Genomic DNA, 21,000 nt, shown 5'->3' on the forward strand with positions numbered 1-21,000 from the left:
AGGTCATTTACTATAATGAGTGATAAGTGACTTGTAACGTAAGGTCATTTACTATAATGAGTGATAAGTGACTTGTAACGTAATGTCATTTACTATAATGAGTGATAAGTGACTTGTAACGTAAGGTCATTTACTATAATGAGTGATAAGTGACTTGTAACGTAAGGTCATTTACTATAATGAGTGATAAGTGACTTGTAACGTAAGGTCATTTACTATAATGAGTGATAAGTGACTTGTAACGTAAGGTCATTTACTATAATGAGTGATAAGTGACTTGTAACGTAAGGTCATTTACTATAATGAGTGATAAGGGACTTGTAACGTAAGGTCATTTACTATAATAAGTGATAAGTGACTTGTAACGTAAGTTGATTTACTATAATGAGTGATAAGGGACTTGTAACGTAAGGTCATTTACTATAATGAGTGATAAGTGACTTGTAACGTAAGGTCATTTACTATAATTAGTGATAAGGGACTTATAACGTAAGGTCATTTACTATTATTCCATTGTATTTAATATTTAAACTTTAAGCGTGGTATCTGGAAGTCGTCTTCGACTTGGTAGACCATAGACGGGTCAGATCTCATCTGTATCAAAATGCAAACATACGACATGTTATTAAAAACGCTTTAGATGAACAAAATTCACGTGATCCGTACATTTTAGGAACATATCTTGTTTTGCAGGGAGGAATGGAGAATATAATGTTTGGTTGGAAATTGCATTCCGCTTTGCGTTCGCTCACAAGAATGGTTCCCCTTTATATCAAAATTCTAATTACAAATTTTAATTTCCTAAAACAAAAAACGTGTTGCCTTTTCTCCTCCATGCCTGTGATAAAAAATATTGATTGGTCACTGATACACAATCTCAACCGATTATTTTGTTCTGCTTAGCTCACTCGTCATTTAACATGTTTAATGAGGCAATACAAACGATCGAATTTGGTGTTTAAATGAGCACAATTTTGAGTTACACCTTTTCAATGTAAAATTAATTTTCTCGGCCAAATGAAAAGCAATAATTTTCATTTTTTCAGTAAATGTCAGGAAAAACTGTAATGCTTGATACTGTATTTTTTTTTCAAATCCTAGTGTTAAACTTAGGCGTGAAATTCAGTCATTTAGTGTAAGAGTAATATAGTTCATTCGCTAATGAAGGATTTTCCCCAACTTTCTAACGCACATCACCGTGAGCAATATATCATAGTTTTGTCAGAATTTCCGTTTTGATTTCAACATTTTTTACTGCCGGCTGAAAATTTTCAAAATCCACGCGCGAAATCTGAGGCTAATATTAGCATTGTGGATCGATATCTCTGGGTGCCCGGCCTGGCTACAGTGTTGCCAGAACTTCAATATAGTAAAGAAATTCCCAGGCCTAGCGCTCCTATGACACTGATCATGTTATGAGGATCTTTCCTCACGTGAGTGATTAATTATTTGATTTCATCATCACCGTGATCATCGGACCAATGTGTTGAAATTTGCTTCTCCTCAAAACAACTTTGCCCAACATTTGGTAAAAAAAATCAACAATCTTACAGCTTACAATTGGGCAATATTTTAAACAAACCGTTCATTTACAAAACATAAATATTACGCTGTATGTTTTATCAAGCAAAATTGTTTCGAACACACTTCCAAATAACCTTCGTAACATCCCCAGACTTTCGTTATTTAAACACCAGCTTAAATCCAATTTTTGTAAATTGATTGTTTTTATGTTTGTTTGTCAATTTCGTGCTTTACGCGCTTTGAGTTCCTCATCGGAAGATTTATTGTGCCTTATAAGAACCATTCATTATCATTGTTAATTTAAACAGGTTTTTTTTAAAAAAAAAAAAGGTTCAAGCAATTAATTAAAAATTGCTTGCCTAAAAACAGAATAACTTGTATGTTAATACTTGACCTAGTGTTTCAATTGTCATGAAGGTGACTGGGTATGGTGCCTTTTGTTTGTGTTTGTTTGAAATTGCTTTTGGAAACCCACCGAAAGTCATAATGAAGCAGCCAAAACAATGCTTGGTTAAACATGGAAGTTTATAAAAACCTATTAAATGACCTAAAGGAAAAACAACATTTGTGGCAACAATGAGCCTTGCATTGAAAGTCATGGTTAAAATGTGTTGAGTACCACCCCTACCATCCCTACATACACCCCCACTACCCACCTCACACACCTCTGCACCCACCCCACCCCCATAGGCCTACATAATATTACATGTATACCGTTACATAATAATATTTATATTATATAGCACAGCTATAGCTATACATTTAGAAAGTAGGTCCTTTAGCGCTAAATTATGACAAATAGGCCTACATGTCCAATTAAAAACAAACCCGAACACAAGTCCGAAGGGTGTAATGAAAATGCCAACCCGCGATACAAAATTCACCTGGAGATAGGAGGGACAGAAAATTAAAATCCCCTATAATAACTTTTTTTTTTTTTTTTGGACAGTGGATTTTCCCATGGACCTCATCCTGGGTAAATAAATAAATAAACAAACAAACAAACAGACAAAATGGTTTTCATAATCATGGAATCCATAGGCCCTATAAATTGAAATTGCAGGCTATCATGGTAGCAAATTTCAAAATTCACCTCATTTACCAGAACACCCAATTGGGGATTTGGGCTACCAAATCGCTGGTCGGGCAATCCTGGCTTTCAATGGAAAAGCGACCTGGATGACAATCAATGGAAATATCGATTATTTCTGCTGGTTGATCTCGAGATAAAGTACTGAGTTTGACATTTTCGGAGCATGAAGGGAAAAAAAGGTAAAATAAAAACGGAATTTCTGACAAAACTATAATATAATAGACCCACGCGATGTGCCTTACAGAGGTGGGAAATATCTTTCTTTAGCCAACTATATTAGTTTGAGACGCTAAAAATGAATTCCGTAAAAAGCTCACGGGCGAACTAAAGGCCTATAAAAATCTAAAATATCACACTTAAAGACACAATTTGATGCTTAATTTTTACACCAGGATTTAACAAAAAAAATGTATATCCAAGCACTATGTTTTTAACTGACATTACTGAAGAAAAAAATATTGCTTTATATTTGACCGAGAAAATTAATTTCATAGCAAAAAGGTGTATCTCTGAATTGTGCTGATTTTAACATGTACGATCGACTTTTAGCGCGACTAAGCAGAACAAAAGAATCGGTTGTCCTGCGTTCTGAGTGTACATAGCATGAGGCTGATTAAAAAAAAACCCTGATAGCGAGACCAATAATATTGGGCGTAAAGCATCCAATTTTATCATTATTATGTTGAATTCAATTATTTTCACACATTTGGATTCATCAAAACATAAAAATGGTCATAATCGGTCAAATAATATAGGAGCTACAGCAAATTATACGAGATTGATAGAAGAATGAAAGAAGAAGAAAGCGGCGGCGGCTAAAAGAGACCAATGAAAAACAATAGTCCAGCCGAAGCTCGGATGAACTCATTTGGTTAAGAAATGGTAAGGTTAAGGTTATTAATTATTTTAAACTGTTGTGATTTGGTAGTTCACAGCATCTTACGAATGGTAGTGAGCTTTTGGCAAAACTACATTGCTCAATTCATAGCGAGCGTGTAGAAGAATTAAAATATCACAGATATACTTTTATAGGTGCTGCGGTTCTTGAGTTACGTTGTAAAGAGGGCTGAAACAACAACACTTTTGTAAAACGTACATAACTCATTAACAACAATAAATTAAGCAAGTTTGCAAAGTATACGATTTGAAGAATGGACTTTTACAAAACATCAAGGTGTTAATTTTCAATAATATATTGAACTAGGTAATGAAAATCGATTTTTAGGTTGCTTCGACCAACAATACCTCGTCTACCCTTAAGAGTAATATACTCAAGCTGCTCAAGATTATGAATACTTGTGATTGCGATTATATGAAAGCATGCACAATTGTAGGTTTTGCCTACCCTTCAAATTGCCCAAAATAGTTTCGAAAATCTTCTTTGATCCATGTAAACTTACCATTCATTACACGGTGGTTCGCTTCCAGTTGCCACTCCTGCAATGAAACAAAATGGGGATAAAATATCATAAACAAATATGACTATTCATACTTCTATCTCTAGCGACATGCATCAGTTTTCACGTCGTAGATATGTTTGTCCTTGCCTATAGCATCTTCATTGGTGTCAAGATCTTTGCAAATTTAAACGACTATTATTATATGACGGTGTTCGTCAAACAGAGGCATAGCAAGCTTTCTTGGTCGAAGTGGGGCGCAAATAAATATCTCGGGGGGCGGGGGCGAAAAATATTTCCCGCTTGCATCATTTAAAAATTGGGGGGAAATATATATCTACAATATGAAAGGTATAATTTTCATATGATCGTCGGCTATCTGTAAGCAATCTGCTAATTAAAAATGAAAACATCAGAAAGAGCAACTTCTACACTTGTAAATGAACAAAGAATGGTTGCAATTGCTCGCATCAAACTCTAGTTATACTCATTTGAATACAACCACCCATTTTTGTAGCTGCACGTGGTTTCATTTCCCAAGTACCTATTGTATTGATTGGTAAGGCGCGATATTCAAATGCAAATAAAGTTACGTGGCAGGTGTGGTTTTGATAAATAATTCCTACCTGTTAAAGGGTTCTTTTCAATTTGAATTTTGCCTCATTGCACTACATTATAATGAAACGGGCCAAATGACAACATGGCACAACAATTTACCGCACGGGAGCGCACGTTTCTGTCGACGAAATATCATGAAAATCAGCGTCTTTTTCGTCTCCAATTTCCCACAGCTAATCGGATTCCATGTAAGCATAGACCTTCATGTAAGGAGCAGTATATAAGAATGTGAACAAGCTCAATGTGCACGGGACACTAAGGAACAGACAGCCGGAAGCTTCAGGCAGATCACCTACTGCTAGATCACAAGTGAACATTGCTAGAGTTAGACATGTGTTACAGCAATATCCAAAGATCAGCTCAAGACGCAATCCTTAACCCAACATTCCCAATCAAGTTTCTGCCGGATCGTTCGTAAAGACTTGAATTGGTATCCCTACAAACTACAGTACCGCCATGGACTTCATCCTGGGGACGCTGTTTGTAATTAATTAAAAGCAAAATTGCCAATTCAACAATAAATCCTGTTAGCACTTTGTTGATTCGAAATTGAAGAGGATGAAAATCAATCAGCCGTGTGCAGCTACAAATATGGTTGGTTATATTCAAATGAGTTTAACTTTAGTTTGCTGTGAGCAATTGCAACAATTCTTTTTTTATTTAGATGTGTAAAATTTGCGCTTTCCAATGATATTTTCATTTTTTGCAGATTTCTTACAGATCTCTCTAGTTATAGCCACTCAAGCATGAGTTTACTTCTTTTTGACTCAGCCTGTATATCAAAAATTTTAAAATTATGCTCATATAGAGGTATGCTAGAAATAATTTTCAGCAAAATTTGAGGGGATGATGTTGATGTGGTTGGAATGACATATATGTGAGTAGGCAAACTGATGTTTTTAAAGCAAAGTCATCGAGACCCAAAGCCAATATCTCTCCGAAATGTTGCCCAAGAACATATTTCCAACACACCTGAAGTTGATGGTGGGGCAAAATGTCTGACATTGGTTTTCAGGGGGTCAAAATGTACAAAAATGTACAATTGGAGTTTTGCATGGGTAATATCTCAGCTAAAAGTATTCTAATAGGCTCAATATTGGATAAGAGTAATGTCCTACCAAAGGGCTCTGACTGGCAAAAAAAAAATGGACAGTAAAATTATTTTTACTTTTGAAGTTCTGACTTCAAAAGTTGGTCCTGGATGGACGAAGTTGCATTTTGAGGGCCCTATATCTTTTAAAGTAAAGAAGTCACAAATTTTCTGATGCCAGATTTGAATGGACCTTTTATGAATGACATTTATGGACCTCCAAACATAGTCTGTAACGTTGAGACACATTTTTACGCTGAACCCCTAAATTTCAAATTGATGCCACGGGAAAACGAAATGGAGTATGAAGCTCAAATTTTCAGGATTTTACTTTCTCATCAATATCTACCACCACACAGAAAAAAAAAATTGAAGAGGTGCTGCGGTGCACATACCTGGAGTTGACATGGAATGGCTCTATAAGAAGTCGAAGCAGAGTTGTTTTAGAAATTGAACACACGAAGTCTAGTCCTCAAATTTGACATTTTGTGTTTAGGTCTTAAACATGTTTAGAAACGTAGTGAAAGTGTTTAAAGTCTAAATAGTGATAAGCCCACGTGGTATAGTCGTTATTAATGCATTATTGCTCTCCTCTATTATCAATATTTTTTGGTACTGAGATGACAGGCCTGCCAAATAGTCTAAACCTGTATTTCAAGCTATTTTGAAAACAGATATGGGTAATACGTTTACTCACCGCAATCACCACACATAACTGGACAATGTTTAGCAATTAAATAGTAGTAGCTCTGGCATGAACCACTGTAACCTGACCAACACCAGCTATAGCCGACTTCATCCTTACATTCCTCTGCAAAAAAAAATGTGATTCTTATTATTCGTTAACAAACATTTGAAACAAATTATAAAAATACTTTATTATGGTGACATTCTTTATGTGATGCTCTCATATTACCACTAAGCCTAAGCCGTTTTATTTTGTGTCATGAGTATTGCAAGAACTACTGCAGTGGGCCTCAACTCATAAAGGTGTAATGCTCCTGGGGCAATATACTCCTAGGACACTAAAATATAGTGCTCTGGAACCCGGATCAGGAGCATAATGATCCTGCGACACAAAATATTTCACTAGCACCAATATTTCATTTGCACCACGAAGGTTCGAAACCCGGCCACTCCCGACAACTTTATGTACATTTAGTTTCTAGTCCATACTCGCCGCCGAGCGTTTTTTTCGGGTTCTTCGGTTTCACCGTGTTTCTAAAACTGGACTTTCTTCCATTGTGAAGTTTCGGGCTAATTTCCGTATTGAATATAATTGTACAATGTACATGATGTACCGGTATAGATAATAAGACAAATAGAAAGCTGAAGCAAATCCATACAAACAAATAAATAAACAAGTGTTGCTGGAAAAACAATACTTAAGCATAATTATAGCAGAATCTCGTGATCCTAACATCCTCTTTTTATGACGTTTTTCAGTAGATATGCACGAAAAAAACTTATTCTCAAAATTTCATTTGATTCCGGTTTTGCGTTTGCGGGTTATGCATGATTATGTGTATGACACTGCTCCATAGGCCACTGTTGTAATTCAAATTTGACGATATTTTTGCTAAAGAAATTATAAAAATCTCAACTTTTTTTAGAACAGTGGGAGGATGAGGCTGTGGATCAAGAAATGCACTTTTAACTACTGGTGAATTGGATTAACACGTAATCATATAATCTTCACAAACAATTCTAAATGTGTTATGTGTTGTCAAGGCAAAATAATGGCTCTCTAAACCCGTTGGAATTTGACAACGACCTTCACTGTAAGTGTGTTGCTTTTCAATTTGTAATAATATTGATACCCATCTATTTTGAACGTGACGCGTGTCCTGAACCGCCAGAGTTGACAAGTGATAACATTTGCTCTGTTGGTCTGAGATAATAAAAACTGCCGGGAAAAGATAGTCTGCATGGAGGAAGTGATACCAGATTTTATCAAACTACAGGTGCTATATACAAGCTTCATAATACACTAGCCCCTGTTATAAATTAAGACAAAGGTTTTGCACATTGAAGTTTGCAAATATTTTATGTGGTCTGCCATAGACACTACTGTATTATTTTGCCCTGTGTGAAACAACAGAGGGTGTCCTGAATTAAATATATACGTGACGTCATAGGTCAACTCATCTACACCTGAGGATGTATACATTGTTCGAATCATTCATGACTCCAGTCCACTTTCTGTCGCATTTGTCAGGAGCTAATTTGCGGTCCACTGTGGTTGCAAAACAAATACGCGACCGACAAAAAGGGTTATTTTCGCACTATTGTATAGCCTCTTATAAGGTAATTTCGGCACCATTTTCTAAATTTCTCTATAAGCATGATAAGCCTACTTACCCTGGCAATCTGGTCCCCACCATCCATTCTGACAAGAACATGTGCATTCATTGTCATTCTTAGTGCCACAATTCTGACACTTAATGGGACAATCTGAGAAGAAGCAGTAAGAGCAGAATTAGTACATGAAGTACACGCTGCAACCAGGAAAACGTGTGCTTGACTGGTTGTAAGCAAAAAATCTGAATAATTTACAACATATACGACTGTTTGATGCACTTAAAAGTTTATTTTACCGTAAATTTTAGGGTTTCCGGGTTCTCCGTCTGACAAGTATAAATGCCATTCAGGTGCCTGCAGATGCAGATGATGTCCATGGAGCAAATAAAGCTCTGACTTCGTCTGGACAATCTATTATGAGTTCTTCATGTAGACTGCCTAAGTCTACAAATTGTGGGCAGCCCCTTGCCAATGATATAGTAGATCGCCACTTATTTACTTAAGAAATGGCGGCTCTCAAAAGACTCAGTAAGGAGCAGTTTTATCCTGAAAATTGAAGAAGTCACAGCTAATCCTGACGAAAGCAGGACCCATGGAAACCATCAAATGTATAAATTAAGAACATTAAAGCTTCGCACACAGCGAAAACAGCAACCAAGAACAGGACGGAAAAACGTCGGACTATATGCTGACCCTAATCCTAACTATATCCTGGCCCAAATCAAATATGAGAGATTGCTAAGCTTAAGCAAGTACATTTAAATGTTTTTAATCTATGAAAGCAGTCAATTTATTCAAAATCAAAATTTCTATCATTCTTACCGCATGTGACGCCGTCTGTTTTACAATCTCCTGAAATATACACAAAGTAATGTAAATAAAAATGTCATTATTTGCTGAAACACGTGAAGTGTACTCATTTATGTACACGATATGTATTTGTTACATTCAACTACCAGAAAATACATTCGGGCTAACAATGCTATTAAAAAATCGTGACTTTAAAATGTTCACCTTTGTTTTGTTCTGTTTACCGAGTCATCAGCTATTGAAGTCGGTGATTTTACGTTAAGACTGTTAATCATTTTAAAACGTCTCTGAAAACTTATTTAAAATTAGATACTAATGTTTTGTTATTATGTTTTTGTCTATGTATCTTTGTTTAAGCGCTTAGAGACTTCGGTGTAAAGCGCACAGCGTCATCATCCCTATACCTTAGTGTCACAAATTGCCATGATAGTAGGGCGAATCCGCTAGTTCTTCAACAGCCGCGCATGGCGAGTTTGTTCGAGATGGGCCGATCGACTCAGACTTAGCACACCACCGGTTAAAATAAAAATACACGTTTCTTCCCCATTACGAATGTGGCGTGTCTGAAATGACTCATTTTTACGATCTGCGCATGCTCTTTTGCTTCTTTATTTGTCAGCTTTTGTTTTCAATACACTCACTGGAAGTTCGATCCACTAAGATACTATTATCATATTCTTCAACACATATATTTAACTGCAATTCCACCGAAAGATTTTAAATTGACCGAAAATAATGTGATGTATTCAACAGTTTGAGAATATATGATATCAAAAGTCGATTTTCATTATAACTAGGAATAAAATCAATTTATCTCAATATGAAACCACGAGGAATGTGATCTTATTGTCCCTTAGTTTACAGACCATTGAAAGATTCGACCTTCAATAAGTCAGTGATAATAGGTTTAACTTGTATTTATTCATAAATGCATCGCTACTCAATTAGCGATTGGTTTTAGCCAACGATTGGTGTTTAACCAACATGGCCAATCACTCACCGAGCGCGGAGTGCAAGTATAAGCTTATATTGTAATAGAAGCTACTCTCAGCGGCCGATGGGCACTTTATAAAACACGTGCTTTGATGGCTATCCAAAATAATTCTTTAGCTGGCGCGGACGATGTGAAGCGCTATATAAGCATGGTTCATTATTATTATTATTATTATTATTATTATTATTATTATTATTATTATTATTATTATTATTATTATTATTATTATTATTATTATTATTATTATTATTAGGTTCGATTTGTACACGTAAGTTTTTACTTAGCGAGTTTTGGATGACGATATTCTAGAACGAAAGTAAAGGGTATCAAATAATTCAGGCCCAGTGGCAAAGCTTGCATTTTACCAATCCGAAAAAAAATCACCTACAATTAAAGTTGTCTTTATCAATGGCGGCACTACGGGGAATCTTGCAAACTTCGATATGCCCTCAGTCAAGGCAAAAGTCACATTGTTGTCAAAATGTTTCCCCTTCCCCTAAAAAGACGTTTTGGTGCCGCCACTGGGGCACTGATCTCATTATATGTATTGAAATCTACTTACTGCATGTTTTTTAATGCACCAACCCGATCCAGATCTACACCATGCACAGCTTGGTCCCTTTTCGTATGGTCTACCACCGGTATTTCCGCTAAACAATATGAACCAATGTGACGTTATTAATTTGCAATAATATTAAATTATTTAAAGCCCCTTATTATCTAAGCCTATTTATTTACTTCTCAACGGTAGAACATACCATATCATACTCACACATCCACACAAACGTACACCCCGCATACTTTCCAATCTTATTCGATTTTCTTTTCCATCTGATGGTATATTTCACCCTTACACACATATAACACATTCCCCACACCCTCTTTGTGGGGAATATGGGTGTCATGGGGACTCTTCTAAAAGGTTCTGCAAGTTTCAGATGAAGGAGACTTATTAGGAGACTTATTAAAATCGGCAATGATTTATTCCCCACAAAAAAAAAAAAAAGAAAAAAAAAGTTCCTCACATGGCAGGGATGGCGAAACCGGGGTGGCAGGGGTACTTAAAATGGGAGAGAGGAGCGGAATCCCCCAAATCCAAACATTAGAAAATTTTCTAGGACATCTCCCATTCACCCGTACCCGAGTGTGGTGAATTGACTACGTACTAATCAGATACTCGTCGGTATAGGCTAACTGCACGTATCCACTCCTTTCGAAAGCCGTATCTTGCTAAACAAATGTATTTAAGGGGTACTACACCCCTCGATAAATTTGTGTCTATTTTTGCATTTTTCTCAAAAACTAATAACACAGTGGTAACAAAAGTTATGTATATTATAGGGGCAAGGAATCCAATTACTACACTGGAATTTCAGTGACCCCAGGCAAGCGGTTTGTTATTTATGATAAGAAATAAGGTACCGCTAGGATGTACCTCGTTTCCTGTTATACTGAACCGCTTGTCTTGAGTCACTGAAATTTCAGTGTAGTAATTGGATTCCTTGCCCCAATAATATACATAACTTTTGTTACCAGTGTGTTATTATTTTTTTGAGAAAATGCAAAATTGTCACAAATTTACCACATGGGTGTAGTACCCCTTAAGCCAAAATATCACAATTAATATTGAGTTGAATACTTTATCTTCATATTACATGCCAAAAAAATTACAAAACCGACACATGTACTTGATGTGATTTCAACCAAGAATTTCACTGTTTTGTAGTGAATCGAGGCCCGATAATGCCATTGACAATACATGATACGAGGTTCAGCGCTGACATGGGGCTGACACGTACAGAAGGCTGTGTGCTACCATTCAAATATCAAACTCACTCTATAGTATGGACCATGAGGTGTACTGGAACCAAATTTGGACACAATTCGGGTATTTTCCCTATATGTAGTCCCATGCAATATTCATAAATATTCATAAGTTTTCATAAATATTGGTCGGAAACCACCCGGTCCCGCAAACTTTATGCATATTGATCACGCAATGCATCGCCTCATGGTCACTTGAAGCAATTTGCCTTCTGATTGGCTGATCAATATTGCATAGCGTGTACACATTCCCGGAGTTGTGTGTATGTTTACCGATAAACAATTGCATAGGAACTGCATAATCAGAGGCAAGCTTCATTATTGATCGGAGATTATATACTTTTAGTAATACTAATAAAGTAATAGTATATCGTGTGTAATTGTGTATGCACTTTATTCTGTAATCAATAAGTATAAGATGAACAAACGCATTTCTGGCAGAATGGCTCGTAGCGTAGTGCTATAGGATCTTGACCGTTAATCCAAAGGTTGTGGGTTCGAACCCCGGTAGAATTTTAATCCAGCCTCACATATCATGTAAATGTATTATGTGATGCAAATGTTGACCCGGCAAAAAAACCTCTATAGCCGTGCATGCGCAGGTCATTGTGTACATTCTCATTTACATATGATCATCCTGATCATCATCTCCGGCAATCATAACATTATGCCTTATGTTACAAAAATGATTATCAAGCATGAATCCCATGGCTAAATACTTACTATGGCGAATAATGACAAGCTACAATCCAGTCTCCAGACTCACTTCCTGCAGAATCCGGGCAAAACGCTGCTCCACATCCAAGACGGTTTGTATTTGACCACGCAAGCTTTATATAAAACGAATCATATTACTTTTTATTAAGATTGTAATATCATAAAAGTAAGAGCCCCAAGGCTTAATAAGGCTCTAAAACTGGAATTAGGATACCTTGAACCAACTTTTTCAAAACCAATGGATATTGATAGTCTGATACTGCAGGATTATGAATTATTTTTCGACGGGATTGCAAAAATAGATATATGCCTTACTGTCTATATAAAAATGTAACATTGAGTGCATTTTCAAGCATACAGAAAAAATATTGGGATTTTTGGATTGCCCCAGTTTATGAGATGGTTCTCCTTCTTGGTGTGTTCTGCAATTGATGATTTCATTTTAATTGACTGCGGGTCTTACACGTGGCTCTGGTGAAGTTCTAAGCCATGGACGACACTAGAAACACCAGATGGTTAAGGGAGTCTATCTGGATCCTTATGAACGGCGACGAGGGGCCTTCCAATTGAGTCACGTTCACGTATATGACCATTTGATCCAGAGGGCGTCACCATCGTTCGATGACGTCATACCATCCAACAAAGGTTCGATTGGCATAAACCACTGAGATAGGCAACATACTGGATTGGAAAACGTGACTTTTTTTCTTCGAATTTATACTTTGAAATCTAAATATTACTGTGTTATTCTTTGCTTAAAATATGGAATAATATTAGGAAGGTTTATTGTCCATATTAAGCCGAAATAATAAGGTAAACTGAAAAACAAAACCTTTCTATCTTTGCCGATTAACCTTGGTGCTCTATGGAAGATGTAAACGACATTAATTTAAAATTGCTCTGTTGTCCTACAAACAGAGTGAATTTGGCAGATTCCAATTGAGTGAAATTTGGGACTTGTGTAAACATTACCAATGTGTCAAAAAATCAATATTTTAACAAGAATTAACAATAATAAAGAATAATACTAAAAATTAGAATTTTTGGGTCATGACTAGTACAATTGCTCCAAAAAACAGACTCTATACGAGATATAATCGCAACTTATTATTCCTATCGTATCATTACCTGAAACTTAATTCATTACATAAATTTTAAATGCTGTTCCCTCACTTGCTCACATTGACAAGCTTATCACAACGGTTGCTAAAATGAGAGGCTAAATACGTACATTTTCTTTGAATGTTTAGACAGCTTAATCTTAAAGGCATTATCGATGAGTTGAAATGCAATTTTAAAAGGACCAGAACTATAAGTATTACAGACTTACTTGAGTGTAATGACCACATACGCCCGAGCAAGTATTTGCGTCAAAGTCATAGTTTTTTGTTTCCCTGGCCCAACTATTGGTCGCACTAAGGCCACCCGGAGGTGAGCCCAAAGTGCCAGGAGTAGCCCACATATTTTCACCGCTTTGACTGTGTCCCCATGTACAAGTAGCGACCCATTGTTCAGCCGTTTTAGCATTGTTGTCATCCCAATACTAGATAATTTGAAAGGAAGAGAAACAAAAATAGATTTATACATGCCCTCATTTCAAATATTTAGTTGTGGTTTCTCTTTTGTTCAGAAACCAAAAATCAAGGGATTAAAAAGTAGAGCTGATCTGGTCTGCAATCATAACACTATTATGCTGGGAGGACACAGTATAGGGTATATAACCAGAAGTATACAATAGCCTATTGTGCTAACATAATTATTATCATGATTGATATCGGAAATCTATCCCGCGGACGACAGTTGATGCTCTCTGTCGAAGGTAGGTGGCATATATTTACACTCACGAGTTCTAGGCCTTGAAATCATATACATGCGCGTATGGGGCGGGGTGGGGGATTTGTTTGTTTGTATGAAACATAAACGATGCATGGAGATGATTTGATTATTAATTAGTTTATTATACCCGGGAAGCACAACCCATACCTCTTTAAGAGGTGGCTCCCCTCCCTATATAACCACCTCTTCCCTAAATTACCCCTTTCCCCCTCCTCCTCCCCTACATTCGATATCTTCATCTCGAGCTCTTCTCCCCCTTCTCTTTCACTTCCAATGCTCTCTCTCATCTGTTTCTCTCTCTCCCGGCCCATATCCCCCTTGCCCTCCAACCACCCCCCCACACACACACACAACAATCTCTTCTCCCTCTATCTTCTACTTTTGCAGTAAAAATTGCTTCAGTAAAAGTCATTAGGTTATTAGAGGTCATATAAAGGCCTTCCATCGATTCTGGTACATGGGATTAAGGACATGAATCGCTTTTGTTTATAGCACCTATACAATTTAATAGTGGCCCCTTTTGTAATGTCGAATGCAAATATTTCGATGGTCTATATTTTTTCACAGGTGAATTGGCCTAGGCTTATTCGGTTTTGTAAACCACGTCTTTCAATGTAGATTACCATGCTCGATTTCTCTCCTCGTGAATATTACACTGCGAAATTTAAACATTTCTTTTGTATACATAGAGTAGGTAACTTCAAATCAAATAATTGTACGATTCACACCACTTATAAGAAACTGAAACCAAAACCGAAACTGACTGACACAAATGTTCGGTTTTAAACAAAAGGTAGAAACAATGAGTTCGATATCTTATGATTCAAGTGGTTAGGCAGGACAATAGGAAACCACGTGACCAAAACCAAAACCAAAACTAAAACTAAATATTTGAAATGAGGCCATGGTGTAATCATTAGGGTAGTTAGTGGAGTCATGTGGTGCACCATATTTTAAATGGGCATCTTTGATATTCCGTTTCCCTCATACCGTGGGCTACAGTTACAGATTAAATAGGGAACGTGCACTTCCGGTCAACATCCTTGGCACAATACAACCAATAACGTATCATGACAGAATCAGTGCTTTAAGGCGAGTAGGATGGCGAAGCCATATGTTATATGTTTTAGCCATATAACTAGAAAACTGCAGTGCATTTCTTACTATTTCTTAGTATTAAAATATCTTGATCTTATAGGTATTGAGGTAATTTAACGTAAGGCCAATATAAAACGAAAGTTTTAGACGTTTTTCCCCTCCCGTGAAAATCATGCATCTGAGGCAGAAATCATTTATGCCCCATTATATCAAGCTTTGGGATCTCTTTATAGAACCCATACTATTGCTCTTGTGTGTCAGCTTTATTTGTCTTAACGAACCGCCTTAAATACGTTCATCTTATGCTGCTACTTGATTACAGGTAGTTGTTGCATCAAGTCAATTAACTATACACTCGTACAAGCACTTGTAAAAATAATTACAAATTTTATGGCAACAATTTCAACATTTCCACGATGCCTCCTACTCAAACTTTGAATTTAGGCATATGCCTTAGACTCGGCTCAAAACACACAGATTGAACAAATTGAAAAACGACACGGCATATTAATTTGCAGTTAATTAGGGAGTGTTCATAAATACTTTGGTAGGGGGGGCTGGAAAATATGTTGGGGGGTCATACAATTTTTAGGCGTTCTGAAGGGGGGTAAAAAGTTTTGGGTGTATGAACAGGGGGGTTAAAAAGTTTTTGGGCACGTAGGGGGGTGTGTAAAAACTTTAGCAACATTAGTCCCGAAGCAAAAAATATAAAATAGCCTGAAATTTTTTTCGCGCGCTACGCGCGCAAATGTTCCCCTAAAACCACAACAAAAGTTCATTCCAGATAAGGGCATTTGATCAGGTCCTTTATGTATTTTGAAAAGTCATTCAATATAAGTATGAAGTGTTAAAAATTGTCTTGTTGTCTATAACTTAATTTTGAGGTTTGTGTCAGTTCCTTCTGATCTGCTCTTTTAATCACCAAAAGACTGCAATAACTTTGTTCTTCTTTAGTGTTGACAATTTTACAATAATGTTTCATGCAGTACAGATTATTAATTTATTATCAACTAAATCATGTTGCTTTACAATTATAGGTGGAGGAATCTAGGAGAACCGGGGTACACGTTTCCACCCCCTAATTTTTCCATGGGGGACATCCCCCTAAAGATCCTAGTAGGAGAAAAAAAAACAATAACTGCCTTATGCAACTTTTTTAGCACATCGAAAAGCACCGTGTTTTGGGCCCAAATAGGGTAAAATTGCGCAATTTGGCGCTTCGCGATCACACGAACTGGCCCAGCAAATAGCAAAACACCCCATTTCGGCAGTAGCGTAGCCAGGGGGCAAGGGGGGAAAGTGCCCCCATGACAAAGATGAATGAAAAATGAAAGATAAAATCTGGAGGGCAAAGGAAAAGAAAAGTGGCAAGGAACCCCTTTTCCAACCAAATTCACCCTGATCATGGGCCAAAATAGTGTAAAATACAAAACGTTTGCGCGCTGTATGCGCACATTGTCACAATAAAGGCATTTTCATCCCCATCATGGGCGAAAATAGTGTACAAATGAGGGGGGGGGTCAAAATAGTTTTGAACCTAATATGAGGGGGGGGTCAAAAAGTTTTAGGTCCATTAAGAGGGGGGGGTCAAAAAGTTTTGGGTTCGCGAAGAGGGGGGTTAAAAAATTTCGACATGAAAAAATATTTTCCAGCCCCCCACCAAAGTATTTATGAACACTCCTTAATATCTCCCAATCACACCGAATAAAATTCCTTGTATAACCGACGCATCACTCATTTTACACCTAGATGTATTTTAGTTGTAAGAAAAAATTCCAAATTTTGGTGACACAGCTTGTATAAGGCCCTATAGGCTTTACATAATAGTATGTGCGTAAGTGCGTTGTTCGCTTACAAAATCAAAGATGTTAGAGAACCCGAGTTGAACGATTTTAGGCAAACAAGTGAATAAACAAACAAGACAATTTGTACTAAACAAAGTAAGTACAGATTTACCATGTACTCCATATCTTGTGCTGAAGGTGACACCTGCCCCCTTAACTCGTTATGTCTGTTTAATATGGCATCCTTCTCAGCCTGGGTGAAATGCACTATCGTACCAGTTGTCTGTCTTTTCACGACTTCGCCGTCACCTACCATTCACACACATTTAAAAAAAAACACAACACAAAAGAAAGTCATCACTTATGTAAACCGCCATCAGTCTAAACCTGTCACTGTTATTACAATTTGATTGATACGGTCGTGTGCAGAAAGGAGAGAGAGGAGAGGGTGGGCAGGAGGGGGATAGGGAGATGGAGAGAGGAGGGAGGGCTAAGTAGTGATAGAGGAGGAGAGCGAGAGCGATATTTATTAATTATTTATTCGTTATTATTTCGTTATTTATTCAGGAAATTCCATCAATAGAAATGTACTGGTCTCCCTGGAAGACCTGATTAAAATTATATAATATTATATACATGAACATGATAATAACAAAATAAGAAATATATATTATACAAAATGAAAGAACCAAACATAGTAGTGATAGAGGAGGAGAGCGAGAGCGATATTTGATAGAGGAGGAGGGCGAGAGCGATATTTATTTATTATTTATTCGTTATTTATTCGTTATTTATTCAGGAAATTCCATCAATAGAAATGTACTGGTCTCCCTGGAAGACCTGATTAAAATTATATAATATTATATACATGAACATGATAATAACAAAATAAGAAATATATATTATACAAAATGAAAGAACCAAACATTATACAAAACAAAATGCAGCAATGTTGAGCTCAAATTATTATACAAAACTTACAGACCAATTGCATTTTTGAATCCACCCAAACTCACTGAATTAAAATTCAGATAACGAGGGATAGTGATAGATATTAGAATGCTTTTGTTAGTTGAGTTGCTCCTTACTTTAGTATATAATGCCTATATTGTTTTTATTATGGTATATCATTTACTGTAGTAAACATACCTAATACATCAGGTACTACATTTTTGACACCCCATTTCTGTTCAAACTCCTGAAAATGAAAAAGAAAGTTAGAAAAACAAAGATAGAGTGTGTCTCGGAAGTCATTTATTTATTTTATTTGTCATAACTCAGGGGAAAGAAGAACGCGTCGCACATTACTGCAATTTAACATGAAATTACAATGGAACCATAACATTCATTGGCAGATATTTAAAAAAATGCCAGAGAAAAAAACCGGTCATACCTGCCTGTACGGGGACTTGAACCCCAAACATTCCGCTTGCCGTTGTAAAATTGAATCATAATTTATTTGATACTAAATGTAATAAAAAATCTGGTAAATCTGATGTTTGATTACATATTGGGTGTCAAATCGACCCTGTTATATTTCTTTATCTGCACAAACAAAATATTTCAAGTTTCCAGTTATTTGAAAATTTTACAAATTTTGAACCTTTGCCAAAACACAGCATTTTCCAGAATTGGTCCATCAAAATACCCTTTACAACTTATTATGGCATACATTCAGTTGGACGCAACACCTACGATAAGTTTTGCGTGATGCGAATGAGAGTAGGGACACCATATTATTGACCGTCCACGGAGTAACAAAAAAAGGGGTAATTTTTGCTTTTTATACGTTGAACAAAGTATAAAGGCTGTAACAAAACAATTATACAATATAGACAATAGTATTAAGGAAACATCACTTATTGATTGTATTGAATTTTAATTGGTCGTCAGAGAAATTTTGTAAGCTACATCATAAGTTTTATTTCAATAAAAATCGGTGGTCTACAAGAGAAGATATGCATTAGGAATTGAATTTGGAGAAAACCTTCCTGGGTGGCTCACGCTCCAGTAATTTCAGATGATTGAGCTCAGTAATACATCAAAGAGTGTCTTCCAATTCATGAAAACAAATAGATAATCAGCTTATCGGATTAAAAGCTTAGAGGGAAGGCCTTGCTGCTCAGCGATTGTTTGTAATTATCAGAAGGTTTTCTCCAAATTTATTCTCTAATGGGTCAATTACTGATAAAGTTGTCTTAGAACAGAACAAAGGGATTCAGTCATCAAATAAACCATTTTTGCGTCAAACCTATTCAAAGACAATGCAGTTTAAGCAATTGTACAAATTGTGAGTCAAAGTTGGATTGCGTTTTATTGGGACACCCTGTCTCTCAGGGTCTGTGTACAATAAACATTACTTTACATAGCTGCAAGATGTTTTAAAATCCAAAACTATTTACTGGAGTTATAACCAAGTAAGTAAAAGTATGTGGAACACTCTGGAATGTTACTGGCTTACCATCTCCTTACGATGGTAGTAACTTGAGTTGACGGCCCTGATGACTGGGGACAAACGTGTCCCCCTGTAAAACAACAGAAAACAAACAAGCAAACAAAAAACAAAATAATTACCTCATTTTCTATGGAGTTAGAATGTGAGAACAGAACAGCTGCGGAAGTCAAAGCCAAGAGAAACAGACCGATTGCTGCCATGATTTGGGTCCTCGGTGGATGCGGGTGTAACGATGTCACGGGCGATGTCAACGGGGTTCCAATAGAGAATGGTGAAGCTTATAGACGGCGGAGTGGATATATAGACAACACACAGCGTCATCATCCCTATATCTTCGTGTCAAAAATTGCCGTGATAGTACGGCGAATCCTCTCGTTTTTCAATAGCTACGCATAGCGATTTTGTTCGAGATAGGCCGAGCGACTCAGGCTAAGCATAGTACGACTATCATATGAGATACCATCAAGTTCTATTCTACACATTCATTAACATTATTACGATTTGCGCATGCTCTAGTATCCCATATGGTGTTGCTATTACAAGGAAATTCGATTTGTTTTGAGGTAAAACCAAGGTTTTGTTTTAAATACACTAACTTGAAATTAAATACACTAATTAGCGGCCATCACTGTTTGCTCTGGATACATTTTTACTGCATTTTTGGCGTAACGATTTTTAAATCGAAAGTTAAAATTGTGATATATTTAATTTTGAGAAGGTGCTTGTATAATAGAAAATTCGATCACACGTGTATATCACAATGCATATGTAAACTTTCTTTATCTGTGTCAACAATAGAATATTGATCACCAACGGAGTATGGAGCTTTATGAAAAAAAATATTTATAATATAGCGTGTTGACACTGTGCAACATGTAGCATATAGGCCTATCTCTCTTTTCTTCGTTGTAATTATTGTGCAGGTGGTGGTTTATTATTCAAACGCTAATGGAATTATAATCCATCCCAGAATTTTTGAATATTGTTTCTTTTTTGATCTGGCTGCGCACATGAAATGGATATCTTAGACTGGATCTATTTAATCTTTTGTAATAAAATTTGTATGCAACGTTGCCGAATGTTTCAATTTGCAGATATGCACCTTTGCGTCACTAAAGTTGCGGAATGTACATAAATATTGAGTCTTTTACATTATACTGCACGAATTTTATGAAATTGTAGTCACCTGTGTGTATTTTATGCAACTTTGCAGTGTTTGTATGCGTAGTATACATTCATCGAGCTGCAGCTAGGTTAAAAAAAGGATGATTCAATTAAATGAATTGATATTTTCAACCTACCCTTTGAAATAAATCCAATCAACATTTTCTTTTCTGTTTACTATTTTACAGAGATTATAATCTTATGAATTTATAGACACCTGTGTGCATTCTATGCAGCGTTGCACAGTTTTAATGCATGTTTGCATTTTAATTCTGTTAAACTTGACATCGTCGAG

At 36.4% G+C, this 21,000-nt stretch overlaps 1 protein-coding gene across 1 annotated transcript; it reads right to left on the reverse strand.

Annotated features, from left to right (window-relative positions):
• Positions 1-314: 314 nt before the first annotated feature.
• On the reverse strand, positions 315-20,013 carry LOC140161838 (serotriflin-like). The gene is made up of 12 exons (XM_072185132.1): positions 19,661-20,013; positions 18,236-18,284; positions 17,259-17,395; positions 13,699-13,911; positions 12,375-12,481; positions 10,390-10,477; positions 9,475-9,529; positions 8,846-8,875; positions 8,084-8,176; positions 6,420-6,533; positions 4,018-4,054; positions 315-594 (listed from the first exon to the last, which is right to left on the reverse strand). Coding segments are annotated over exons 1-12 (1,005 nt in total). The 5' UTR covers positions 19,742-20,013; the 3' UTR covers positions 315-593.
• Between the last annotated feature and the right edge of the window lie 987 nt (positions 20,014-21,000).

The sequence above is a fragment of the Amphiura filiformis genome, chromosome 10 (assembly GCF_039555335.1).
Source record: "Amphiura filiformis chromosome 10, Afil_fr2py, whole genome shotgun sequence".
In the NCBI taxonomy this organism is placed as follows: Eukaryota; Metazoa; Echinodermata; class Ophiuroidea; order Amphilepidida; family Amphiuridae; genus Amphiura; species Amphiura filiformis.